At 36.4% G+C, this 23387-nt stretch overlaps 1 protein-coding gene across 3 annotated transcripts in view; it reads right to left on the bottom strand.

Moving 5' to 3' along the window:
• Positions 1–3023: 3023 nt before the first annotated feature.
• Positions 3024–23387, bottom strand: part of TACR3 (tachykinin receptor 3) — a 38324-nt gene continuing 17960 nt past the window's right edge. For all 3 annotated transcript variants that reach the window (XM_026847856.1, XM_026847857.1, XM_026847855.1), the window contains 3 exons: positions 22645–22795; positions 6319–6515; positions 3024–3384 (listed from right to left, as the gene is read on the bottom strand). In XM_026847856.1, coding sequence (XP_026703657.1) covers positions 3069–3384; positions 6319–6515; positions 22645–22795 — 664 coding nt within the window. In that variant the 3' untranslated portion in view covers positions 3024–3068. The remainder of the gene's footprint in view (positions 3385–6318; positions 6516–22644; positions 22796–23387) is intronic.

The following is a 23387-nucleotide window of genomic DNA, read 5'->3' as shown; positions in this document are numbered from 1 at the left end:
CAGATAAACATTTTAGAGGCAGACTCCAGTAGGAGCCTGGTCTGAAGTAGTAGGAACTCTTATACATGAGAAGGGCTCATGTTTCAGAAGATCTTCAAGATCAGAAGATCTTTCCTAATGCTATTGAATTGTAGCTGGTTTAGAGTATTATTACGCCCCTCTCGGTATGAAGCTAGCTCTGTGTCTGTCTGTTTTCCTCACCTCGTCTCTCAGTAAAAGTAAAGAATGTGGGTTGAAGGCTGCAGTGCAGATATGAGTACAGTGCTGCACTATCAATCACACAGAAGCATGTGAACTGCATGCAGGCTACTACTTTCAGCAAGAGGATGACCTGATTTTCTTTACCTTCAGTGAGGGGTATCAGGAGGCCTATAGCGAATTTTATAGTGACCAGGACGCTTAGTGAAAATGTTTGTTCAGAAATAGTCATTCCAATGCAATCTGCTGTCAGATTGTCACAGCTTTTGCTGTGCTACTTGTTTAATTGTGTAACACTTTGTTTTTTGAGGCTCAGATGGAGAGATGGATTTGCACCATGTATCACTGTAAAGATTTGTTACAGCAATGATGTGATTAAGAGCACAGATTTCTTCATTAGTTGTAGAGGAATATCCTCTAACTTCAGAGGAGAACCACATGAATGGTGAGGGTGTTTTTGACATCCCTACCCCACCAAAATATAGTGAGATTATCGATGGATTACTTGTCCATGAGGTCATATCCTAAAACTCTTAGTAAAGCGAACTATTTCACTAACCAAAGACACAGGTGTGAGGAAGCCACCACTGCTTCCTCAATATTTGTCAACCAGAGATCATAAAAGTTATGAGGATGATGTTTTGTACATTTGTGATACTGTGTTTTTATAAACACCTTTTTAAGATTTATACTCTACATTTAAAAACAATAAATTAATCTCACTACAACCATATTGTTCAAACTTGCATTCATGTGTTGGTATTTATCAACACTAATTTTGTAATAGCCATAGTTAGAAAAGACAATTTATTTAACAACTACATTTTCTGTATGTATGTTCCTTAAAAGTTGTACATGAGCAGACAGAGAACTTCACAGCATGTGTTTGTAATATATCACCATCAGGTTAATATGCTTAGGTTCATTTTTGTGTGTGTGTGCAGCTATCCTGAATCTTCTCATCAGAGTTAAACACTTGTGAAGATTATAAATTCTTAAAACAGAGTATTTCAGGGGAAAAAACAGAAAAAAATGTTTATAGGCATGGCATGACACTTGCTGGATTACTATACACTTTTTTTTTTTTAAAAAAAGGAAAAGTGAGACTACATATATGGCATGGTAGAAAATAGAGCTGTTTGTTAGAAATGCAAACCACTGAAAAGCACAAACTGGTATTTAATAAGAAAGCCATTAATGAACAGAACTTTTTCTTCAGTGGATTTAAGAACAGGCCTTGGACAGGAAAAGTTTGAGTCGGGGGTTGTGATACATTTTTATCAGAGTATAATACTCTATGATCAGGTTCTTCAGTGAAGGGTTTAATGTTAAGTATCAGGTTTACTTATATGAGGATATTTCACCTTACACAGGATTTTGATTTAGCAGAGTGATACAGCAATGCACTGAAACCACAATACAAATACGAATTACACTTAGAATAGAACAATTGACTATACAGTTGCATCACAATACAAACACGATTCTTATTACTAGTCTTCTATGATATGCTCACTGTCACAGTGCTGGTCGTCCCCAGCCGCTGGGAAGGAATGTGGGCTAAAGCCAGCTCAAGCCTTTCTCTCTTCAAACTTCTCTTTGTTAATTGATAAACTTTGGTACTGTGTTGAGCTGAGCCAGGTATACACTCTCCTACACTGGTCTGGCTAACTCAGGAAGACTCACTCTTTTGCTTAAGTTTTTATTAACTGACTGAGAACAAACATTCACACAACCGGTTGATCCATGTAATTGATATAGCCATTTATCTAAAACAAAGGCTGCCCTCTGGTCCCTTTTGTATTAGGTTCAGCTTTCTTTGCAACAGTGATGGCCAGTGGATTTTGACTGAATTGGGTGGGAAAGTAATTATGGCCTGTGTAATAATGCCGTTTCAGATGCAGAGAGAGGAGTATTTTTACATTCACCTAGCTATGGAAAATTGGGGAAAACAGCCCAAATATTTTTTTTCCTGGTCAAAGTGTTTCATAGTGAAACATGTTACTGTATCTTCTGCAGAGAAGAGTTCATTACCACAGTGGTATTTTTCTTATATGTGAATCTCCAGTTTAAAATCTTTTGACCTTTCTAAAGTCAGTCACAAAGCTCCTCCTAGGGTGTCTGAAGGAAGGTCATACCCTTAGCACTAAGATACAAAGCTATAGGACATTCATCTAAGCAATACATCCTCCTGGAAGTACAAATCCCATTGGTGTTTAATGTTCACCAATATAGAAACTTGGTAGAATTTAACTTAGTCTCTTAGAGATTTTCTCCTTTTTAAAAAAATATTTTTCATATATATTTGAAAAATTATACTGTTGCAGACAGAGCTGAACTTCATTCACATGAACTTCATTTTGTCTATTTGCCTGGCAATGGGGCTAAATTGTAAAACAATTTAATAAACTGGGGTCTCATTAGGTCTTTATTATAAAGATATTTTTTTAAATCAGATCTTATGTAATTTTGTTACTGTAGAATTAATACACTCATAATAGAAAACATTGTACATTTCAGCTTCAATAAATAAATGAGCCTGTTATATTTCAGTAAGTGAAAGATAAATGCCACAGGTTAGATACAGCTGAAAGAATGTTTTTTATGCCATTAGTGTATTTTAGATGATCCCTACAAACATTGCTGTGTTTAAGGTGTGACTGTGCTTTCGGACTGATGCATACATATGTGTTCAAGTTCCTCTTTCTCTCCAAAGCAGAAAAGTAAGTGATGCCAAAAAGTCTGACAATATTTATAGCTAGGATTTGTCAGTTGAATCATGTTTGCTTTCCTGTGGAACGACTGTCTAGTCCCAAAATAGGAGAGCATTGTCCAATGCTGCCCTTCTAGCAACTGTCACCATGAAATGCTTAGGAATAATCATCTACTGATGTGTGCAGTGAACTGATGAGACTTGAGGCTGTGGAGACGGTCTTGGCATTCCTCTGCGAACAGCCACTGAAACTCATGTCCCTCGGAGCTGCTTTTTTCTTACGGTTGGCATGGGTGTTGTCTCCATCATTAGCGTCGAACACCACTGTCATGCTGGACTCCATTCTGGACACAGCATATAGGCTACTTTGCCGGGTGGGATGAAACCTGGCTGCCTTGAGCTCTAGTTCGTCATAGCTGGACACCTCAATGAAGGGGCACCAGCGGAAAGCTCGCTTGAAGCCAGCTCGGAACCTGGGAGGAAAGATGCTTAGTGAAAGCCTGGTTTGCAAGAGCCAGCCACAAGCCTTCATCTGAAAACATACACCATGCTGACAGGACACCGACTTGGCTAATTATTTTGCCCCTAATTCTGTCCGTGGTAAAGTCACTGAGATTTTAACTAAAATCTGAGCAGGGTAACAAAGTTCATGATAACAGTTCGTTTCTGTTTCTGATTTTCTACATACTTTCCCTGTATTTTAACACTGGTATTTTTCTGATACTCAGTTTCCCTTCCTTTGCCTGTGCCTAAATGAACAAACACCAGCTTTCATAGCACTGTCTTCACAGAAATTGTTTTGATTCGACCTATGATGAAATCTGCACCTATATTTTCATCTTCCTTCAGCAAGAAACTTTGTAGCATTATTTTATCTAAATTATCATTTCATTGTCTGGATTCCAATATCCCTTCTGTGTTTCCCTCTCTAACAGAGATGCTTAAATGGGAATGGTGTAATGAATAATAATTTTTCATATATTTGGAAAATAATTTCTAATAGTTAAAGAAGATCCTGGAACGTTGAAAACTGAATGTGAACAGTGTGCAAACAGGATTTTTTAAGCTTTAGTGCATTAGTGCTTGCAATATTCATACAGTGTTATTTTATTTCAATTCAGAGGCAGAGATTTATTTTAAAGACTATTGTTACTTTTCATGTGTATGCATTTCTGGAATAGAAGTCAAATATATTAGAAGAATAATCTGTTTTATGTGTAACCTGAAGAACAACACCTTTTCACCTAGACCTAAATCTTATCAGATGTCCTCACTTGTCTTGCTTCTCTTGTTTTTGTTTCAGCAATCAGCTGTGTTTATTGTGTCTGTAAGCTTTTTGGAGCAATGGTTCAGCTACCACAGTGATGACTACAGATACAAATTTAGATTAAGTTTTCAGTGAAAGTTGCCTGATCTCACAGAAATAACTTTTTTCCCTCCTCAATTTTTCAAGTTTGCCATACAGCTGTCACATGATGACGAACAAGCAGGTAGCTTGCTATTCAGCATTCCTCTGTTTAGATGCAGTCCACATTATGAAAAGATATTGAAAGAACCTCTGATGAAAATGGATTTAGTAAAGGAAGCTGCAAAACCTAAACATCTTTAGACTGTATTATATTTCATCTCACCTTCTATCCTCTTTCTTATTCAGGGTGTGATTTTTTCTTTGTCTTGAAATAATGCTCTCTTTATCTAGATGCGTAAGTAATATCTTAATTAGCCGGGAAGGTGAGGCTGCAACTAGGTGTTATAACTCTGTCTGATGATAGATCTAGCAGAGGTAACAACACTGCATGAATTGATCTGGCTCCCAGCAACAGGCTGTATTTTCCTACTGCATGAAAAAAAAAAGCAGAAGTTCAGGCTTCTTGATTTCAATATGGAACTTAATTATAAGAAATCTTTTATTACCAGTATTTCATTCTTGTATTAAATTCTGAACAAGGTGACCTTTAGTGTGTCTCAAAATTACAAAATTTTGTTGATTTATATTCTCTGATCCAGACGTTTAATTTTGCAGTGTATGAGTGTCAACATAAACCACGCCAGCGGTAGTTTTTCATTAATAACATCTTTTGTAACTCTGCCATTATAAAGTTTTTGAAGAAAATGACAATGTTTTAGAGGTGTTATGGTAGTAACTGAGAAAATATGAGGCCTGGTTCTTCCTCTCCTTTGATTTTGCATACACTGGACACTGAGTGAAATCTAGATTCTGTTGAAATTAATGGGAAATTTGCTGTTTGAGTTAGGATTTCGTCCTGGCATACTAAAACTTTACCTCTTCTTCAAACAGCTGTAAATGATGAAAAGGAGCAGAAGGCTGGGTGAAATCAGGCATACCTTGACATTTAAAAGACTATGAGTGTTAAACATCATAAGCTGTCCTCATCAAGGATGCAGAATCCAGTGGTTTTACACCAATAAAAACTTGGCAGGATTTGGTCAGTTCATTTTCAATTAGACTCATTTTGACAGGTATTGCACGATCTTTAGTAGGGTTTTATAAATACTTAACAAAATTGGTATAAAGCTTGTCAGCAATTAAACTTGACACTGGCTGCTCACTCAAAAGAAGATTTCAAATAATATTTAAGATTACTTATTCAATACTGATTCATATTGACTGAGTTTGTGAAGTAATTCATTGTTCTTGGTGGTTTTTATCCAGTAATACTAGAAGAAATAGTGAAAAAGAGGATGACCAGGATCATGTTTGTTTAGATCCTTGTCCTACAAGCTGAAATGAAAACCAGGAGTTCCTTCTGCAATCCAGTAGTCTGAAACTGCCATATATACATAAAATCTCACCAAACTCTGCAAGTGCGGTGTCTTTGAAATTCAGAGCATAATGCATTGCTATCAAACAGTACTGTAATTTAGTATTCGGTAATGAGAATATAAATATTTGTTTTATTAGCCTGTTACAGACCTCAGAGCTCAGTAGAAATTTAATGGTGAGGTATAAAATACACAGTAAATCATATTTTATATTATAACCTTCCAGCACTGCAAAACAAATTTGTGGCTACAATTAGTTGGTGAACATACAGATTGCACTGTATATCACTAATGACTGTCCTCTTTATTTTAATGTTTTGCAAGCCAAAAGATATTAATCTATAGATTTTAAATTTTGTATATGGAAATGGGAAGGGTTGGTTTCTGAATGCTAAATTTGGTGTGAAATTTTAAGTAGACTAAAGTATTTACAGGAAATGCACATTTGTTTTTTGGGGATTAATTTCAAGTACACACCTAAAGGAAGGGTTTTATTTGGTTTTGTTTTCTTTCCCACTAACTGAAAACTATTCAAGTGAGAATTCTTTGTCTTTTATCCCATTTTAATAATTTATATTCTCATTGAAGTTAGGCATACCAACTCTTTCATAACGAACTCTTACCTCTTATTAAGACAGCAGTAGATAATGGGATTGTACATTGTAGAGCTCATCGCAAGCCAAAAACTGGCCAGATAGATTTGCTGAATGTATTTCCACCGATTTAATTGTTGATAGATCCCAGTAACTATGAAGTAAATGTGATAGGGCAGCCAGCAGATGGCAAATGTCAGTACAACCACAACCATCATTTTTACCACCTGAAAGAAGGAAGTAATAATGGTATTTTATAATATACATCAGTCTTTTTTATTTGGACTAGCTTTTCAACACGCATTAATAATTTTCTTGCATTTAATACTAAAGTTAGTCAAAGCAGAGACGAATATGCTTTTAGATAATTTTCCTTTTAATCTGACTTTCCTAAATTTCTGGTTTTGTTTTGTTTTGTTTTTCTTGGCTGGAGATCCTCCTTTCCCTAAGGAAAATAACATTATAATCATCTCTAACTTTATTTGCATTGATTCTTCCAAGTAATATATTTGCTTACTAATATTTGGCTATCTGAAATATTACTTTTTTTTTTTCTGTGCACCTGATAATGGAATAAGGTTACAGGGTGTTTTATTTGGACATCTCATTTCGACTTTTATTGACCCTGGTGTCTTCTTCTGTTGCCCCCAATTATTAGCTGTGATTTGAGTAAACACTAGGTTTTAGGAAATGAGCAACTGCCGTATCCTGTTTAATTTCAGAGGCTAACAATTTCCTTGCCTCGTGATCATTATTTGCTGTTTTCTGCAGGCATCATAACATCTGTTATCTACCATAGTTTCCATTAAGCACAAATGAAGAGTAGCTCTGTTTTGTGCTTGAAATTCAAGAAGAAAAGTTGTAAGTCAAGTAAAATTTTCACTCCCGTCTTTCCTCCTTCAGCTATGCCAAATACTAGCCCAGCTACCATTTTCAACACAGTATGTCACATGTTTACACAACATATTTTCTTTTTGTAGGTAAAATGGAACCAGACATGATTGATCTGTGCTGGGAGGTCTCTTGTTCTTTTGTACTGTCAATACTAAGGAATTGCTATCAACAGTTCCTTTCATTTCTCTGTACAAGGTTCCATTTCCTACTGTCTATAGTTTTGCCAGGGGAAAAAAAAAAAAAGAGTGCTGAAATTTCCCATGCCTACATGTCTTTGATATTTTTATATAGTTTCAGCTAAGGTAATTAAATCATTTTACATATAAATGTCATGGTGCCATTCTTAACTCGTGTTACATCTTTCTGTGGGAAACATAAACCAATTTTTTATTTAATATCTGTAACCAGTTTACAAGCTTTCCTGCTGGCTGGGACTGTACTGTACAAGATATACTGTTACAAGGTTTTAAGTGATCGTCACTTAAAGGGGCATCTATCCATACATACAATGTTGTTAATATTTGGTTCTTCTAAAGCACTTTTCATCAGTTAACTGTAAATCATTGCAGAAGGAAGATCAGTATTACTATAAGGGATGGCAACACACCAGAATATAGTATCACTTTCACCTCTGGTGAGTGTACATCTGTATGTCTATATCTAGGCATGTATAGATGTATATGGGACTGTATGTGTGATGTTTTGGGGGGAGGGAAGAGGTTGTGACTGTGTGTGACTAGATATTTCTGACCTAACTTATGTATCTGAAATGATGCCATAAAAATATGTTGTCAAATCTCAGACGATCATTAAATGTCATGTCTTTGCTACTCCTTTGGATGTCACTTCCATTGTTCTTCTGCTGGGGATTTACGCCTGTGCCTTGCACACATTGTACAGGTAGAAGACTTAACTCCGTAGCATTATCACAATACCTAAGCTCTCTGTCCATTGATTTACAGGTGCACTTTTCTTGTTGCTGTGTTTTTATACTTGCAATGATAAGTGTTGCTTCAATGCTGTTCAGGATTTCCGTAATTTCAGAACACTTGAGAGTCTAACTACTTGCCTTGGTATTTAATTAGCAAGTCTTGCAGTACCAGCTGTGCATGTGAAATTATTCCTAGAATTATTTATTATTGGAATATCATAGGTACTAAATGGAAGGATTTTTGTCTCTCAAGTTTTCAAAGCATATTTAGGCAGATCCATATTTATACTGAACTTTTCATCTGTGCAGTGCTTGAGAACTGAAAGAGTAGAGTTTTCCAGCAGTAAATGTATTTTGATCTGGTTGAACACTGTCACTCATGTCCCAGAGCTGCTAGCAAACACAGTAAGAGTGCAGGTTGCCAGTTTGGCCTACTAAATTATGTTGACATTTTGAAAAAGAAGTTGTTTCTCTTTTTTTTAATATTCAAATTCTTATTGGCCAGTTTTCTGTGTTGTATTGAAGGGCAAGACAAGCAGTCCTTCAAGAGTCTACTTAAAGGTCTCCTAAAGTTAATAAACCTTCACAGACTATACAGATAACGTTTTTATTTCAACTGCTGCACTCAAAAAGTAACACAAAATGAATTAAGTTTTGGTTTAACCTGAATTTAGTACTTCGGGTTTTCTTCAGAGAAACAGAAATCCAAAATAGCTATTTACACTATGACCCAAATAAAATCCCCAACTAAAATGTTCTTGTCACAATTTCAGGCAATTCGATTCTTATTTTAAATGTTTTGACTATTTTGGGGGGAGTGAGGTGGTGGGGGTGGGTAAGTTTTGAAATTAAAAATGCCAAACCACGCCCAGAAAATATTATTTTTTCCTGAAAGGTTATTGTTTTGTTTAAAACAAAACACTCATCATTAAAAACAGTGAAATCAGCATAAAATTTTCTTGTTGCTCTTTCTGTCTGGAAATCCATGATTCAATATTAAGTCATCATCATCCTGACAGCAGAAATTTCTGAAGCAAATAGTCAAACTAGACAACAAGCAAAAGATTATTTTAGATGGAAATTAGTGTCTGATTTAATTTCTAAATAAATCACTGGAATGACAGGTAGTGAAGCACACAAAATTCTTAATCATTCAGGTTTGCAGATGTTTGTCATGAATAAAAATTACCTAAAAATTTAAAGTATCATTTTTCTCTCAGATCAGGCTGTATCAGTCTGAATTTCACTGAAGTGAATGGTAATATACTGATATATGTATGTTTAGGGGTAGACATGCAATGGGGTTTCCTTATTAATGTGTAAAGTGTTTTTATCTAGAACAAAAAAGTGCTAATTTTTTCCAGCAAAAAAGGGATGTTTAAGAAAAGTCAAGGTTAAGTTGTCATTCTTTTGAGCACTTATATAGTACAGTGCATTTATCGACATATTACCCGAGAAGAACATAGGTGAGATGTTGCAAGTCTGCGTGGCGTAGAATTGTTTGAGACACGGGGCAATTATTGAATTTGATGTCAACCACAGAAGTTATGAGAGGAATCAAAAAGCACTATTCTGTCCTCGTTTCATCAGCTGAGTATGTCTTGTCAGAAATGGAGGAAGAGAACAATAAGGGAAGCTGAAAAGGAGGGAGATTATTCTCAATTTCCTTTCCTCTTTCCCAGGCACACACACTGTGCAAGGCCGTACCTTACAGTTTATGGCTGTGGTTTTTGTCATCCCCTTGGTCTTTGCAGTGTTAAGTTTCATTTCTTGATAATATCAATAACTGTGAACAGAAACTGCCTTCAAGGTCTATAAGCCCAGGGCACCTTGATTTTACTTGGTATAAATCCTCGTGAATGAGTGCCAGTAAATTGTTAAGACAAATTAGGGTACAGGTAAAATAATTGAAACAGGCCAAGTATGCATTTACCACAGAAGCCTGATTGTCTTTTCCCAGTATGCTGTGATGTTTCACTAAAAAATCTCCAACAACACTTTGCAAGTTCAACTGCAGAGTATAAAAGAGACCCTCAATGATTTGGGTTTGGGGTTGGTTTTTTTTTCAGTACTTAGACCTGTGGCTCTGACAGTACAGTTATTTTATTTTGTTTCTTTTTAATGTGCCTATTCTGCTTTATTTTTTGAGATATTACCATTTATCAATTGCTTTCTCCTCTGTTCTGCATTGCTTAGAATTCAATAACAAGGGTTTGTTCTTGTGCATTTGGAAACATTTCTAAAACAAGAAAATGAGAAAATTACTTAATTTAGTTGTGCTTAATCTCTAGCTCTGTTCCTGCCACCATTTCACTGCGGAGCTTTCCAAAATGTGTGATGGCGGTGAACATCACCAACCTGTGTGCCAGGAGCACTGTTTTTCCCCAGTGTTCTGTTCATTCTCCCTTTGTGTGTTGTGGGCAGCATGGCTGGAGGAAAGGGGTGTTTTTCTGTTGCAGGACTTTTGTTAAAATGAGTTGTATGGAGTCTCCTAATTGTGCAACCTTTAGGCAAGTTTTGAGGCTAGATTTGGAATATGATGGAAAATCAATGTATCTTATATTTTGATTTTCATCAACATGTTCTGCTGATATTGTTGTACTTCTGCTTATGTCTAAGAAATACTATGTCTATAAAAAAAGTTAATTTGTGTGCTTTGTAGTCTTGCCTGTTCCTTTAGATCCTTCCTCTCTGAGTATGAAACATTCTTTCATTAATGAATGATATGTAATGAGAAAAAAATGTATTTAAAAGAATAAAACAGACATAAAGTTTGCAGGTTTGCCTTCCTTATGAAACATTTAAAGCAGTAAAAGTGAAAAGGAGTTAACAGAGCCTGCTAGACTTGGAAAGAGCAGCAAATATTTTTTTTTTCCTCCTGTATTTATTTGCATTAAAAATAGCTAGGAAAATGAGTCTGCTTTAGATGTAGCATTGAGAAAAGCTCTTGAAAGATTAGGAATAAAATATACCTTTCTGAGAGACTCAGTTGCTGCTGGGGGGCTATAGCAATTCACATTGTGAGACGTTGATTTGCCATCATTACCTAAGACTTAGGCTAAGGAATCATTTCCTTTCAATCTGCTCTGCAGCTCTTTATTGCCTTCCTGAGTCATCTCTGATATTGCTGCTTTTACAAGGTCAGGAATTTGTCTTCTGATTTCATTTGTATCAATATCGCACACTAAACTGTCTTTAGTTTTGGAACATATACTCCTAGGTGTTATGCAGATATAAGTAGGAAACAGTAAGAATACTTTAAGAACATATACAGTGTCATACAATGTCTTTGTTTACCCACTCATGGATATTACTTGTCCATGAATACAACATAAACACAGTTCACAGGTAATCCCTGGGAGTCATAATGTGTTTCTCTTTCTGCTCTGAGCTCATTTGGAAGAAGTAAAATACCAAACCAACATTGCACAAAGTATCCCAACATGTTAGAATGCAATCAGTAAATCCACTTCCCAATCCCATGTTCCCCATGTATGGGGACATAGATGGCACTTGTGTACCAAGCACCAGAGAGAAGGGAACACCATTATGTCTTTTGCTTCTCCACAATGCTTAGTTGGAGTAAACCATCCATCTTTTGCAAGAAAATTAGGATTCAAGGGTAACTCTACTGGTATTAGTACAGAGATAGGACTGCTTTTTGATATACCAAGTGCTGTGAGTTTTCATGTTTGACAAGCTCAGGGTTTTTCTGTTCTCTTTTACCCCACAGAAATGATAGATTCTTAACAGCTGAAGGAAATTCACATTTTGAAGGAGAAAGGATTGGAGAACTTGGAAGTCTTTCAGTCAGGTATGGTATGTTTCAATTCCAATGCTCAGCAAATAATTTTATTCTTCTGATTTATACTTTTCATCCATTTTTTCTCAGTTGCTTGAAATAAAGAAACTACTTTTCATTTCAGTTTGCATAATCACTTGCGGCAGACAGAATTCACAATCACCTTGTTATTTAAGCTGTAAAGTTGAAAAAGATATTCTGTTCTAGTATGAAGTATCTTTGAATCAGATTGGTGTCTTACAAATGCTAAAATGTGGGGTTCCCCCCCACCCCCGATAAATCAAAGCAATTCTGAAATTTTTCATGAATGGTTTGAGCTAATGCCATTTTTAAATGATGCTTTTCTAATGTTGTATGGAACACAGATTTGACAGTGCCTTTTTCTCTCAACATGTCAAGAAATATCTGAAGAATAGGGGTAAATGCTTTGCTCAGTCTTTTTTCCTTGAGAAAACATGATTTCTGATTGGAGGCAGGGAGGAAAAGCTGCCACAAGTCTTATGTTACTTTATCTGAAAGAAAGGTCTCAATTTCTCACAAGAGATTGGTAGATATCAGACAATATGTTAATGTCTGCTGCTCAAACTAGGAGTTTTTTCATGTAAAGGTACGTGGCCTTGTATCATTCCCTTGGTCTTCAGCACGAAGTAGCATAAGAAGTTTATGTTCCTTAGAAAATTACTCCAAGTGGCTGTTGTGGGATCAGCATTGCTGGATGTGGTTATTCACCTGAGATCTAGCTCTGAATAAAGTGAAAAAGCTTATCTAGTTATTTTGTACCTAAAATTCACACCGTGACTTATTTTACAATAGTTTCCTTCCTGACCTGGAATGAGTGATGGGGCACACTTCAATTCCATGCTTCCAAGCAGAGATGCAATTTGATGTGGGGGGAACAAAATAATCATATCTTCTTTTGTTTTCCCAATAGGAGTAGTTCTTTCTGTCTATTTTCTGTCACAATTCTGAAAATGTTCTGGGACCTTTATTTCTCATTGAAGGCTCTCCCAGAACCTCGATAATGTTGTAAGATTCACTTGCATTTTCCATGTAAGACTTCAGAGGGATTGGCACATCTGAATTTTTTCCTTGGAAACCAGACCTTATATTGAACGTGCAATAAACTAATAAGGCTATGCTGAATTATGCCAATGAATTGTGCCAAAGAATCCCTACACGTGATTTGTTTTATATGGACTCCTATCAATGGAAACTGCCTTCTTGAACCTAAAATGGGATGGGTACCTTTGGTTATCTTCAAAATAGGAACACAGACTCTTATTTCATATGGAAAGCCTACAGTCCTTTGGATTAGGGTTTTTTTTTTTTTCATTTTATTAATTATGGGGAATTAAGTAGGTGATTTATATAATTAGAAACCATTTTAATATTTACCATATTTCTCTATAATTTTGGCACAAGAACATCATGGGAAAGGATACAGATTATTTAATTCATAGTTTGACAATCATCTTTCTTCTATGTTCTGTTGATAGAAATAAAATTATGTTGCTTGAAGGTGAAATTAATTATTCCTGGACTGTACTTGTTTAAAGTGCATGGCAAAATTCTGTTCAGAAAAAAACCACAGTTAAAGCTATTTTTTTATTGCCATCATAATCATGCATTTCCAATGGTAGTAATATCTTCCCTTTCAAAGTTTGAAGCAAAAGTGTTTATTACCATCTAAGAAAAAACAAAAACATTTCGTAGTGTGCCCCAGTCTCTTTTTAATTTAAATTGAGTTGAAAAGAAACTGTTAATGTCAGTGATGCTTGAGATTTATATTTTGCATTTGATGACCTTAGTTTATTTTTGTTATTCTACAAATGACTGTACCAGGTTATGAACTTATTAGGAGAAGCAGACTTGTAATTCACATATGGAATATTTTGGAAATATTTGGTCAGTAAAATGGCGGTATATGCTCTGGTCATTTATTTCTGCTAAAAAGTGTCAGGAGTGTCATTATCCCGACAGCATTTGCTATTTCTGCTTTTGTACAGACAGTTTTGCATTGCTTCAGGTATTAAGGTATCCATGCTACTTGGCCATAATGGTCAACAGAGTGATCATTACTGTACTGATTTGGTAGTCCTATTGAATAAGGTATAAACTGACCCATGCCAGGGTGGCTGAAACTGTTTCCTAGGAAACCTGCTCCAGAGCCTGTAGAAATCAAAGAAGATCTTTCTATCCACTCCAGAAAATGAGTAATGACATAAAGGTCCTTTGAATAAGGTTGTTTACAATGTTGCAGTACAGAAACTTCTAAAGCAGGTAGTACTTGAATTAAAGGATTAAATTTGTTAGGTGAAGGTATCAATAGACATAACACAGACACCCCTCTGTGTGTAGGTAATAATTTTCACCTGATTTTAAAAAGCACATTTGGAATATTTTAGGTTCTCTGCAGTTCAGCTCCTTGCACCATTTGTGATGTCTCTGCGCTGTTTCATCTGGTTTCCTCATTGCAAGTTAATGGTGTAACAGTTTAGTGAGGTTTCTCACACCAAGTCTTAAGGAAGGAGCCACATAGCCTTCTGCTTTAACTCAGAAAAAGGTGTGCTGAAATTATGTTTTGTTTTTACATGACTAGCAACATGCAATGAATGTAAAAGTGTGTGAGTGCAATACTGGAACTGCAGTTCTGCTCTGCTGAATATACAGCTCTCGGCACTGCAGTCCTCCAAAATGACTGATCTGTGTCAGGTTTCCTCGACTTTTCACCACACAGGTGCTGGGCACTATTCCAGAAAGCTCAACAGACTCAAAACAGACTCAAAACAATTCTAAAATTAATTTGTTCACTACTTTATTACAGGGAGTCAATGAAGAAGGAAGGGTCTTATGAGCTCTCTCTTATCTGTGTGTGTATATAAATATCTAAACACAGGACTACACATGTGGTTGCAATTTAGTATATGTAATGGGATAATTTTGACTGCAGATTAAATGAAACACATTCAGAAACAACAAAAGACCTCGTGAGGTTTTCAAGGTTTGTCTGTATGCTGGTGAAAGAATTTGCTTAGACCTTAAGGAATATACTTTGTCCTTAATGTGGGATATTAAAGTTATCTGTCTGGAGGGTCAGGTCCCAGACTTGAACTTGGGGAAAACTACACAGAGGAAATGAGGAAAAATTCTAAGTGCACTACCCTGAGCCCACTCACTGACCATGCAGAACCAGTCTGTTAACTCTGTCCCTGACCTGGAGTTACTGCAAGCTGTTCTATAATAAAGTTTTAACCAGAAAACTTGCATCAGTAAATACTTACACTGTCCAAGGTTTACACACAGCATAAAGCCATTTTCAGAATTTACTGTTCTTTTACTCCCCTGTGGTTGCTGCTTGAAGCACAGGTGATGAGTGTGGAGTGATGTGTTCACAGTTCATAGCTGTTTTAGGAAAACTTGAGACAATGAATGCAAGCTGATACTGTTGCTGAGTGTGCTGTAGCTATTTAGTAAATAGAGAGCAGAATAGGGCAGCTTCCAGTAATTTTGTTGTATTTCACTGTTTTAATGCAGTTCAGAAAATGAGCAGGAGGTCTGACTTTATTTTTGCCTCAATAGGAAAAGCTGTTCAAAATGTGGGCAAATTATTAAAAAGACAACAAATTCCTGGAAAATAAAATTCTGAAAAGGAAAAACGTTGAACCCTGTTTTTCCAAAGTTCAAAGCCCATAATATAGCTCTATAAAAATATTTTGGTTTTAACATGCAGTGGAAATAATTCTGCAGTACCTCATGTTCCAGTCTTTCCCTAGGCAATTGTGAAGCATGTGAAGAGAGACTATAAAATGAAAATTATAATACACAACATTAAGAATTACACACAGAATCACACACAGAATCATCTAGATTGGAAAGGACCCTGGAGATCTAGTCGTCCAACCGTTCACCTAGCACAGTTACCAACTATAGCATATCCCTCAGTGCTATGTCGACCCGACTCTTGAACACCTCCAGGGATGGGGACTCCACCACCTCCCTGGGCAGCTCATTCCAACACCTAACAATCCCTTCTGGAAAGTATTTCCTGATATCTAAACCTTCCCTCGTGCAACTTGAGGCCATTACCTTTTGTCCTATTGCTAATTACTTGGTTAAAGAAGCTCATCCCCAGCTCTCTGCACCCTCCTTTCAGGGAGCTGTAGAGGGCGATGAGGTCTCCCCTCAGCCTCCTCTTCTCCAGACTAAACACCCCCAGTTCCCTCAGCCGCTCCCCGTACGACCTGTGCTCCAGACCCTGCACCAGCTCCGTTGCCCTTCTCTGGACACGCTCGAGTCATTCAATGTCCTTTTTGTAGTGAGGGGCCCAAAACTGAACACAGGAATCGAGGGGCGGCCTCACCAGTGCCAGTACAGGGGTCAGATCCCTTCCCTGTCCCTGCTGGCCACGCTATTGCTGACACAAGCCAGGATGCCATTGGCCTTCTTGGCCACCTGGGCACACTGCTGGCTCCTGTCCATCAGGCTGTCAATCAACCCCCCCAGGTCCCTCTCTGACTGGCAGCTCTCCAGCCACTCCTCCCCAGGCCTGTAGTGCTGCTGGGGGTTGTTGTGGCTCAGAGTTACTTTGCTCATTCCCTACATTTTCAGTAGGTATTCAGTCCATATACTCAATAATGGAAAGGATTTAACAGAACTTTCTAACACTTAAAAAAATGTTTTCTCAGAGTATTGGTTATGCTGCCTCATGCTGCTGGAAGAAAAGCCTCTGTGCATATGTGTTTAGGCAGGAGGGTCATACATTGTCATTAAAGTGTTGATTGTGCAAGAATTTAATTAAAGGTAAATAAAAAAGCCCAAATCAAGTTTTCTTGTCAATACTCTGTATTCTTGCTGAGATTTTTAATAGCTATGGGAATGTATTACTGATCAAAATAGGAAAAGATATCTTCTTCTGCTAGTGTTTTCACCAGACATATTAATATGTTATTCTGGCCCTTATTATACTTTAGAGGCTTTTCTTAAGCTTATGAGAAAATATAGTTAAAAAAAATCACTATTCTGCAAGTTTTTAACTGTAATAGCAATTACTTGCAAGTAGTGACTTTTACTATTGTGTTAACAGTGGTCCGGTAAGTCTAGCAGGGTATCTGTCTTTATGGGTATGGGACAACTGCTCAAAACATTAGTGGAACACTAACATCTGCAGTCTGGTCAAATAGTCTACTTCATGACCAGTGCTGACTCACCCATGCAGAGTTAACTATTAATTGTTGCAAGTAACTTTTACCTGTTGCATTTCACTACTGAGCACGATTTGGGATACACTTTCCACTGGAAAGATAGTGGAGAGACACGTTTTTTACTAGAAAGTATTTAATACTAACCTTCCTCCAAACCAAATAAGTGGAGAAAGCTCTGGACAGAGTCCAACATCTTCCAATGTCTGGGAGACAAGGGACGAGTTTGCTCTTGGGGGACCCTTTAAATATCCTGAGAATTCATTCTTCCTGTGTTGTTTTTTTTCTTTACTTTCAGCAAGAAATGTGACAATGTCAAACCTAACCACAGATAAAACCGTTTAAAACTTACCATGTCTTGCTGATATGAAAATCTTCAAATGTATTTAGCTTATAGGGGCGTTTCACAAAGTCTAAGATATATGACTAGATGAGTCTAACCTGAGAAGACACTGACTTAAAAGTAAGAAACCATAAAGTTTGATTAGTTTTATGATAGGGAAAACAAATAGAGATTCAGAAATAATCACTTCAGAAACTTTTAGTCCAATTCTTTGTATTTCATATAGAGGAAAGACATTGTACAATTGTAATAAGCTGCCTCTTTGGGTGGTAATTTTGTCACACCTTCAACTACCTAAGGAATAAATCAGTGGACATTTCCACATAACGATTGGAATCACTAAAAGCATCTGTTTTTTTTTTGATTGTTGACTGACAGCAAAGCAGTGGAATGTTCAGAAATGATGGTAGTTGGTGTAAATTGTCCTTCAACCTGATATTAGCCTTTTTGCATGTGCTGAACAATGCTTGCTAGATTTATGAATGGCTGCACTGAAGTACAGCTGTGGTTTTCCACCACGATACAGCTTTGGTCTACAAGGCACTCATAATGTGTCAACATTTTGGATAAATGGTAGTTTAACTGTAGCTGTATGAAATTTCACATAGTCAAGCAATATAGCCATCCACATAATATAAGCTATAGTGGTGTGTCTGCTAGATCAGTGAGACCACTTGTTCTTAAAATAGGGTTTAATTCTCCATCTTCCTCTTCTCTTTTGTTTCTGTTCTAGCATACCCCTATCTTTTTTCTTTCATTTTATTTTCATTGTCAATCTCTGCAAAATCAAAGAGTAGACCCATTTACAGAAGAGGATTACTGATGGACCAAAAAAAAAACCAACTCTCTCTTCTACCTGCTTTGAACTGCTCTTCTATTAGCTTTTGTATTTCAGGATTTGGTGACCAACAGGTCTTCCTTCAACCACTTTATCTGCCACCTTCATGATTCTGTGAACCTTGATCATCTCATTCCTTGGCCTCCTCTCTCCAAACTGAGGAGTCCATTATTAATCTCTTCATAAGACCTTTGATCATTTTAGTGCCCTTCTTTGAACTTTCCCTAAATCCATGAGAGGAAAAAAAAAAAAAAAAAAAGAGAGAGAAATATGCATGAAGTGTTCATGCAGTAGTTCTTACAGAGCCTGTTTGTTCAGATACTGTCCTATTGCTTACTTCCATAGTCTATGAAAGAGGGGAATTATTTCATGTAAGTATTTTGAAAATTATTTTAAATTGTTGGGATGCCTTTTTGTAATATTTACTTGTAGTCCTTTAAGACTTCACCTGGATATTTCCGTTTACCTAGTAAAAGCTTTTCACACAGTAATTTTGAGTTATTTTTGAGTTTACATGTACCTGTTCTGACCCTGACTTGGAAAATTGTGCCCTGCCATCTTACTTGATTTGACTTCTCACATTATGTAGTATTTCAAATTCATATTCAAAAGTGGTTCTCACGACATCATTATTCCTACAGTTCTACATTGTTTTGAATATTATTTCCAAATGGAAGATTTCCAGATGGAAGTCGTGAGTTTTCTACTTTTTCATTTTCTCCTCCACTGTGCTGCTGCACTGTATTAAATAATTTAATAGATGCATTTAACAGTAGGTGGATATGGGATGTCTACTTTTACTGTATATATATATATATATATATATATATATATATATAACACTTTGAAAATCTCCTTAGGTAGATAGGCTGGTAAACCTGACCATCTCTTTAGTGATTCCTGTAATACTATGAGTCACTAGCAAACATATGAGATTTTTTTTTTTCTGGTTTTATATGCAAATTTGCAAAACAATTTTGATATTGAAAAAATGTGGCTTTTAATCAATCTTCATTGCAGTAAGAATTTGAGATGACACCTCAAACTGTTAGGAGAAGGAAAGAATACAGAGACATACGCATGGAGCAGTCATGAAAATTGCTGAAAAAGATGCACATTGATGTACTATCATAAAATTAATAGTTAGAGGTAAGGGGAACTGTAAAGAAAAGATACAAAGTTAAGGAGAGTATTTTCTGTTCTTCTGTATTCTTCCTACTGGGACGAGGCAATGGCATCTTCTTTTCAGAGAAACACTATTTTTTCAGAAGACAGTTGGGTCAGAACTGCGTGTCTTGACAGAGACAGCAGTAGGGGGTTGGGGGATTGGAACAGAAAGTTAGAAAAAACAGAGTGTGGAGACAACATGTGAGAGCAAGTCTCTAAGTATTTGCATTGAACATAAACAACATTTTGGCCTAGTAAAACTGATAGTAACATTATGAACCACCTATATGAACTTCCATTATGTGTGACAGTACTGAAGCTATAATTCTGTCTTGTGCCAGTGGGAATTGCAGAAGAATAAATGATGTTCATCTGACCATCAGTCAATCTCATACCAGGAGCTTTAAGAAGCAGTAACAGTTGCAAAGTCCCCATATGTAGTGAATGTTCAGAAGTTCAAAACACTGATGTCAGACAAATTTAAATGGGTCAGTCCCTGACATATTTGATCTGTCAAAAAAAAAAAAAAAAAAAAAAAAAAAAATCCTGGCTTTCTAAAACTTCCAAAACTTCTTTGACCCTGAAATATACTGAGTATGACTTTTTGTTGCCTAACCTGTAGTGCATACTGTGAAATTCTTTGAATCTTTTGATTTTTTGACATTGCTTTCAGAAGGATTCAGGGTGCACAGCCACAATATGAAGAGATGAGACTATTTATCAAAGTACTAACAACTTTCTCAAGCTTCAAATCTTTTCTTGGAAAACATTTATTTAAATTTCCGAAATGAACTGTTCACTACCTTCTTAACATTAAATACCATTTCAAACAAACCTAATCAAACATCCTTTGCACTATATCATTGCATAATATGAAACATGCAGTCAGATATTTTATATTTCTCCTTCATTACAGCTGCACAGACTTGCCATTTGTCTAGATATCTGTATGCTAAATAGCAAGAAAACCAGATGATTTCTTTGAATAAAGGAAAAGCAAAAGCTCTATTATCAGAGCAGACTGAGTGATAGCTTTATTTGGATTCCAGTCTATTAGTTCATCTACATGAATGACCAATTGTGATTCATCTTTCCAAATACCAGTTATTTCATAAATCCTGCTGGAGAGCACAGCAGTGGAACTGAAGAGCTGTCATGGAGCTCTGCCAATAAAAGTCACTGATGCAGTTACAATATATCTGCACATAATTTAATTCCCTTGTTGCATGTGTTGAAGGCATGCATTCCAGTACTCTCACATTTAAAATCCCTTAATTAAGGATGCGGCTCCTTGTCTCTTGCATATATTTATCATATAGTAAAAGCCAGCTTTACTCTTCAGAGACCTTTAGTTTTTATGACATAAGACGATTATTTCACTTAGTCAATACAGTAACAGGTGCTAAAGTTCTGGGATCTCCTGGTTCTCCAGGTTACCTTCTAGTAATTTTCTTTCCACACTTGCGTTTGCAAACTGTCTATTACAGAAAGCAATTCCTCGGTTTGTATTTGAATCAGACCCCAGACACCCTCCACTGAGTATTTGCTTCCTTTTTTATCACTGACTGAAAGGGCAGTATTGGTAATAGCACAGTTAACTGACCAGTGAAATATTTTTCTGCTTATGCACTGTAGGAAAGGTAATTTTGCAACTTTGAAAATAGACTTTTGGGAAAGTGGCAACATCATAGCAAAGACTATGGTAATGTTGGACTTTTATGAGTAATGTTAAAGAGTGAAATGCTGATCTTTTGAAATGCTTTCAGCATCTCTGGAAGTCAGTCCAATAATTTCACTTCGGGGCAAATATGCAAAGCATACTGGGATTTTTCCATTATGATTTTTCATTTTTTTCTGTGTTCATATTCCAAATGATCTTTGAACTGTTACAAGGTGATGGTATTAATACTAGTCTAACTACATTTTGCTTCCTTAAGAGAGGCTAGCATTTGTCCTCTTAAAACAGCTATGTATAAGCAAAAATAAATAACACCTTTGGTTTCATAGGAGGCATTGCACATCATACCGTAAAGATGTCTGGGCATGTCTACCATTCTGACAACTGAAACTTAACGTAGAAAGTTTTGCACTTGTGTCTTATGAGTCTGAAAAGGTATGAATGAGAAAATGATCCTAATCTTTCCCTTCATATATCCTCTGCCCTGACACTTTCTTTTTTTTTTTTTTTTGTGTAGTGCATAGTGAGAAAACACTTTCCTATTCCTGGCAGTGTCCTGAAAGAAATAGAAACTCCAGTGTTCTCCGGTATTTGCAGAAGATCTCCTGTCCCCTCAGAACCCAATATGCTGCACTCTGCTATTGCTACAGCGTGGTAGCATATGCCACTGCTGAAACACATTCACAGTATCAGGAAGCAAACTGAGCAATTGCAAATGTCCTCATCATTGTGAGTTAGAAGTCCATGTCTGGGTATCATTTTTTCAAATCTGAAAGGTTAAATGCATTTTAGTATGAAAAAAAATGTCAGGAATAAAAAAGCAGAAAGGCTGCTTCATTAAAGAAAAGTTCAGTTATAATAAGAAAAAGAATGTTGTAAGAAAGTAACCATGGCACTGCAACATCATGAAAACTGAACTGGAAATAGTCAAATAATCAGTTCTTAAGCAATCCACAGTCTTATTACTTATAGTGAAAAAGATGGAAAGAAAATAATGGAAAAATATTTTGTATTTCTCACCCAAAGTTATTTTAAAATGTAAATTATTCAATATGAACAGGCTGATCAGCACTCATCTCAAAGATGCATGGGCCTTTGTCTACTGAAAATTACATTAAGATTTACTTTTCTTTCAGTAGGAAGAGAATCTGGCCTAAGAGGTGCTAATGGTTCGCTAGCCCATTGTTCAAACCTCAAGTGTTTTAGCTCTGTAAAGGCTAAACATTTGGGCTTAGTTTCCACATATCAGACGTTACTACATGTGGACTAAGGAGTTAAAATCCAAATGTTAACCTTTATTTAATGACGAACAGTAAAGTTACAAATAGCTAGTGAACATAGAAGTCAACTTGTCAAACTTAATCGAATTTTTTATTGAAGTAGATCTCTCTTTACTGTTATTTCAAGTGACTAGGTGTTTCTGAAGGAATATACTGTGATACTTTGCAACACAATTGCAGATGATGTTATTAGGATTCACTTAGTGAGATTTAATGGAACAGTACCTTTCTCTTAGCTTTGAGGTGCTCGTGATATTTGTTGGATGTATCGCCTGGTATTTCTCCTCCCCAGAGGGTAATTCCCACTATGGAGTAAGTGATACCCATGACAAGCAGTGGAAAGCAGTAGACCAGCACAATCACAATGACATGATACCTGCAATGAAAAAGCATTAAGCTGATAAGTGCTTTCAGAGGAGCTATACCAATGGAATGGGCTGCTAGAAGTCAAGAGAGCTACTATAGCACAAAGCATGTTTTATATTGACTGACTAGTCCTTGGTGTTTTCACTGTCTTTATGAAAGCCTTGAACTGCACTGCAAATTTTAATGCAAGTGCTTTATGGTGTTTCTAGTTCTGATTCTGAAATTACACTAGCATAAATTAAGAATGACTTTATAGCTATCATGATTAGTGGCTGCAGAATAAGGTATGTTTGTCCATAACTAGCTGAATTGATTTAATTATTGCACAGCCAAATATCCTAAGGGTAAGCTAGTTGTTTTGAGCTCTAGTCAGGACCATAAATGAAAGAGGAAAATAAGTATTTAAATGGCATATTTATACAAAGGCATTGGTAAGCGTCCTGTGTTACCCAACATACTTCATGTGGCAGATCTGTTGCATATAGGCAACACAGATCTGTCGCCTATATGCAACATAATCATCACTGCTGATATAAACACTAGGAAAAAAAAGATAACTTATTTTGTCTCCTGTTAGCTCCTGGTTAAATGCCTTCTTCAGA

Source organism: Athene cunicularia (assembly GCF_003259725.1).
Source record: "Athene cunicularia isolate RWA chromosome 4 unlocalized genomic scaffold, athCun1 chr4_part2, whole genome shotgun sequence".
Taxonomy (NCBI): domain Eukaryota; kingdom Metazoa; phylum Chordata; class Aves; order Strigiformes; family Strigidae; genus Athene; species Athene cunicularia.
The sequence above is the reverse complement of the archived record's forward strand: the minus strand, read 5'-3'. Positions and strand labels throughout refer to the sequence as shown.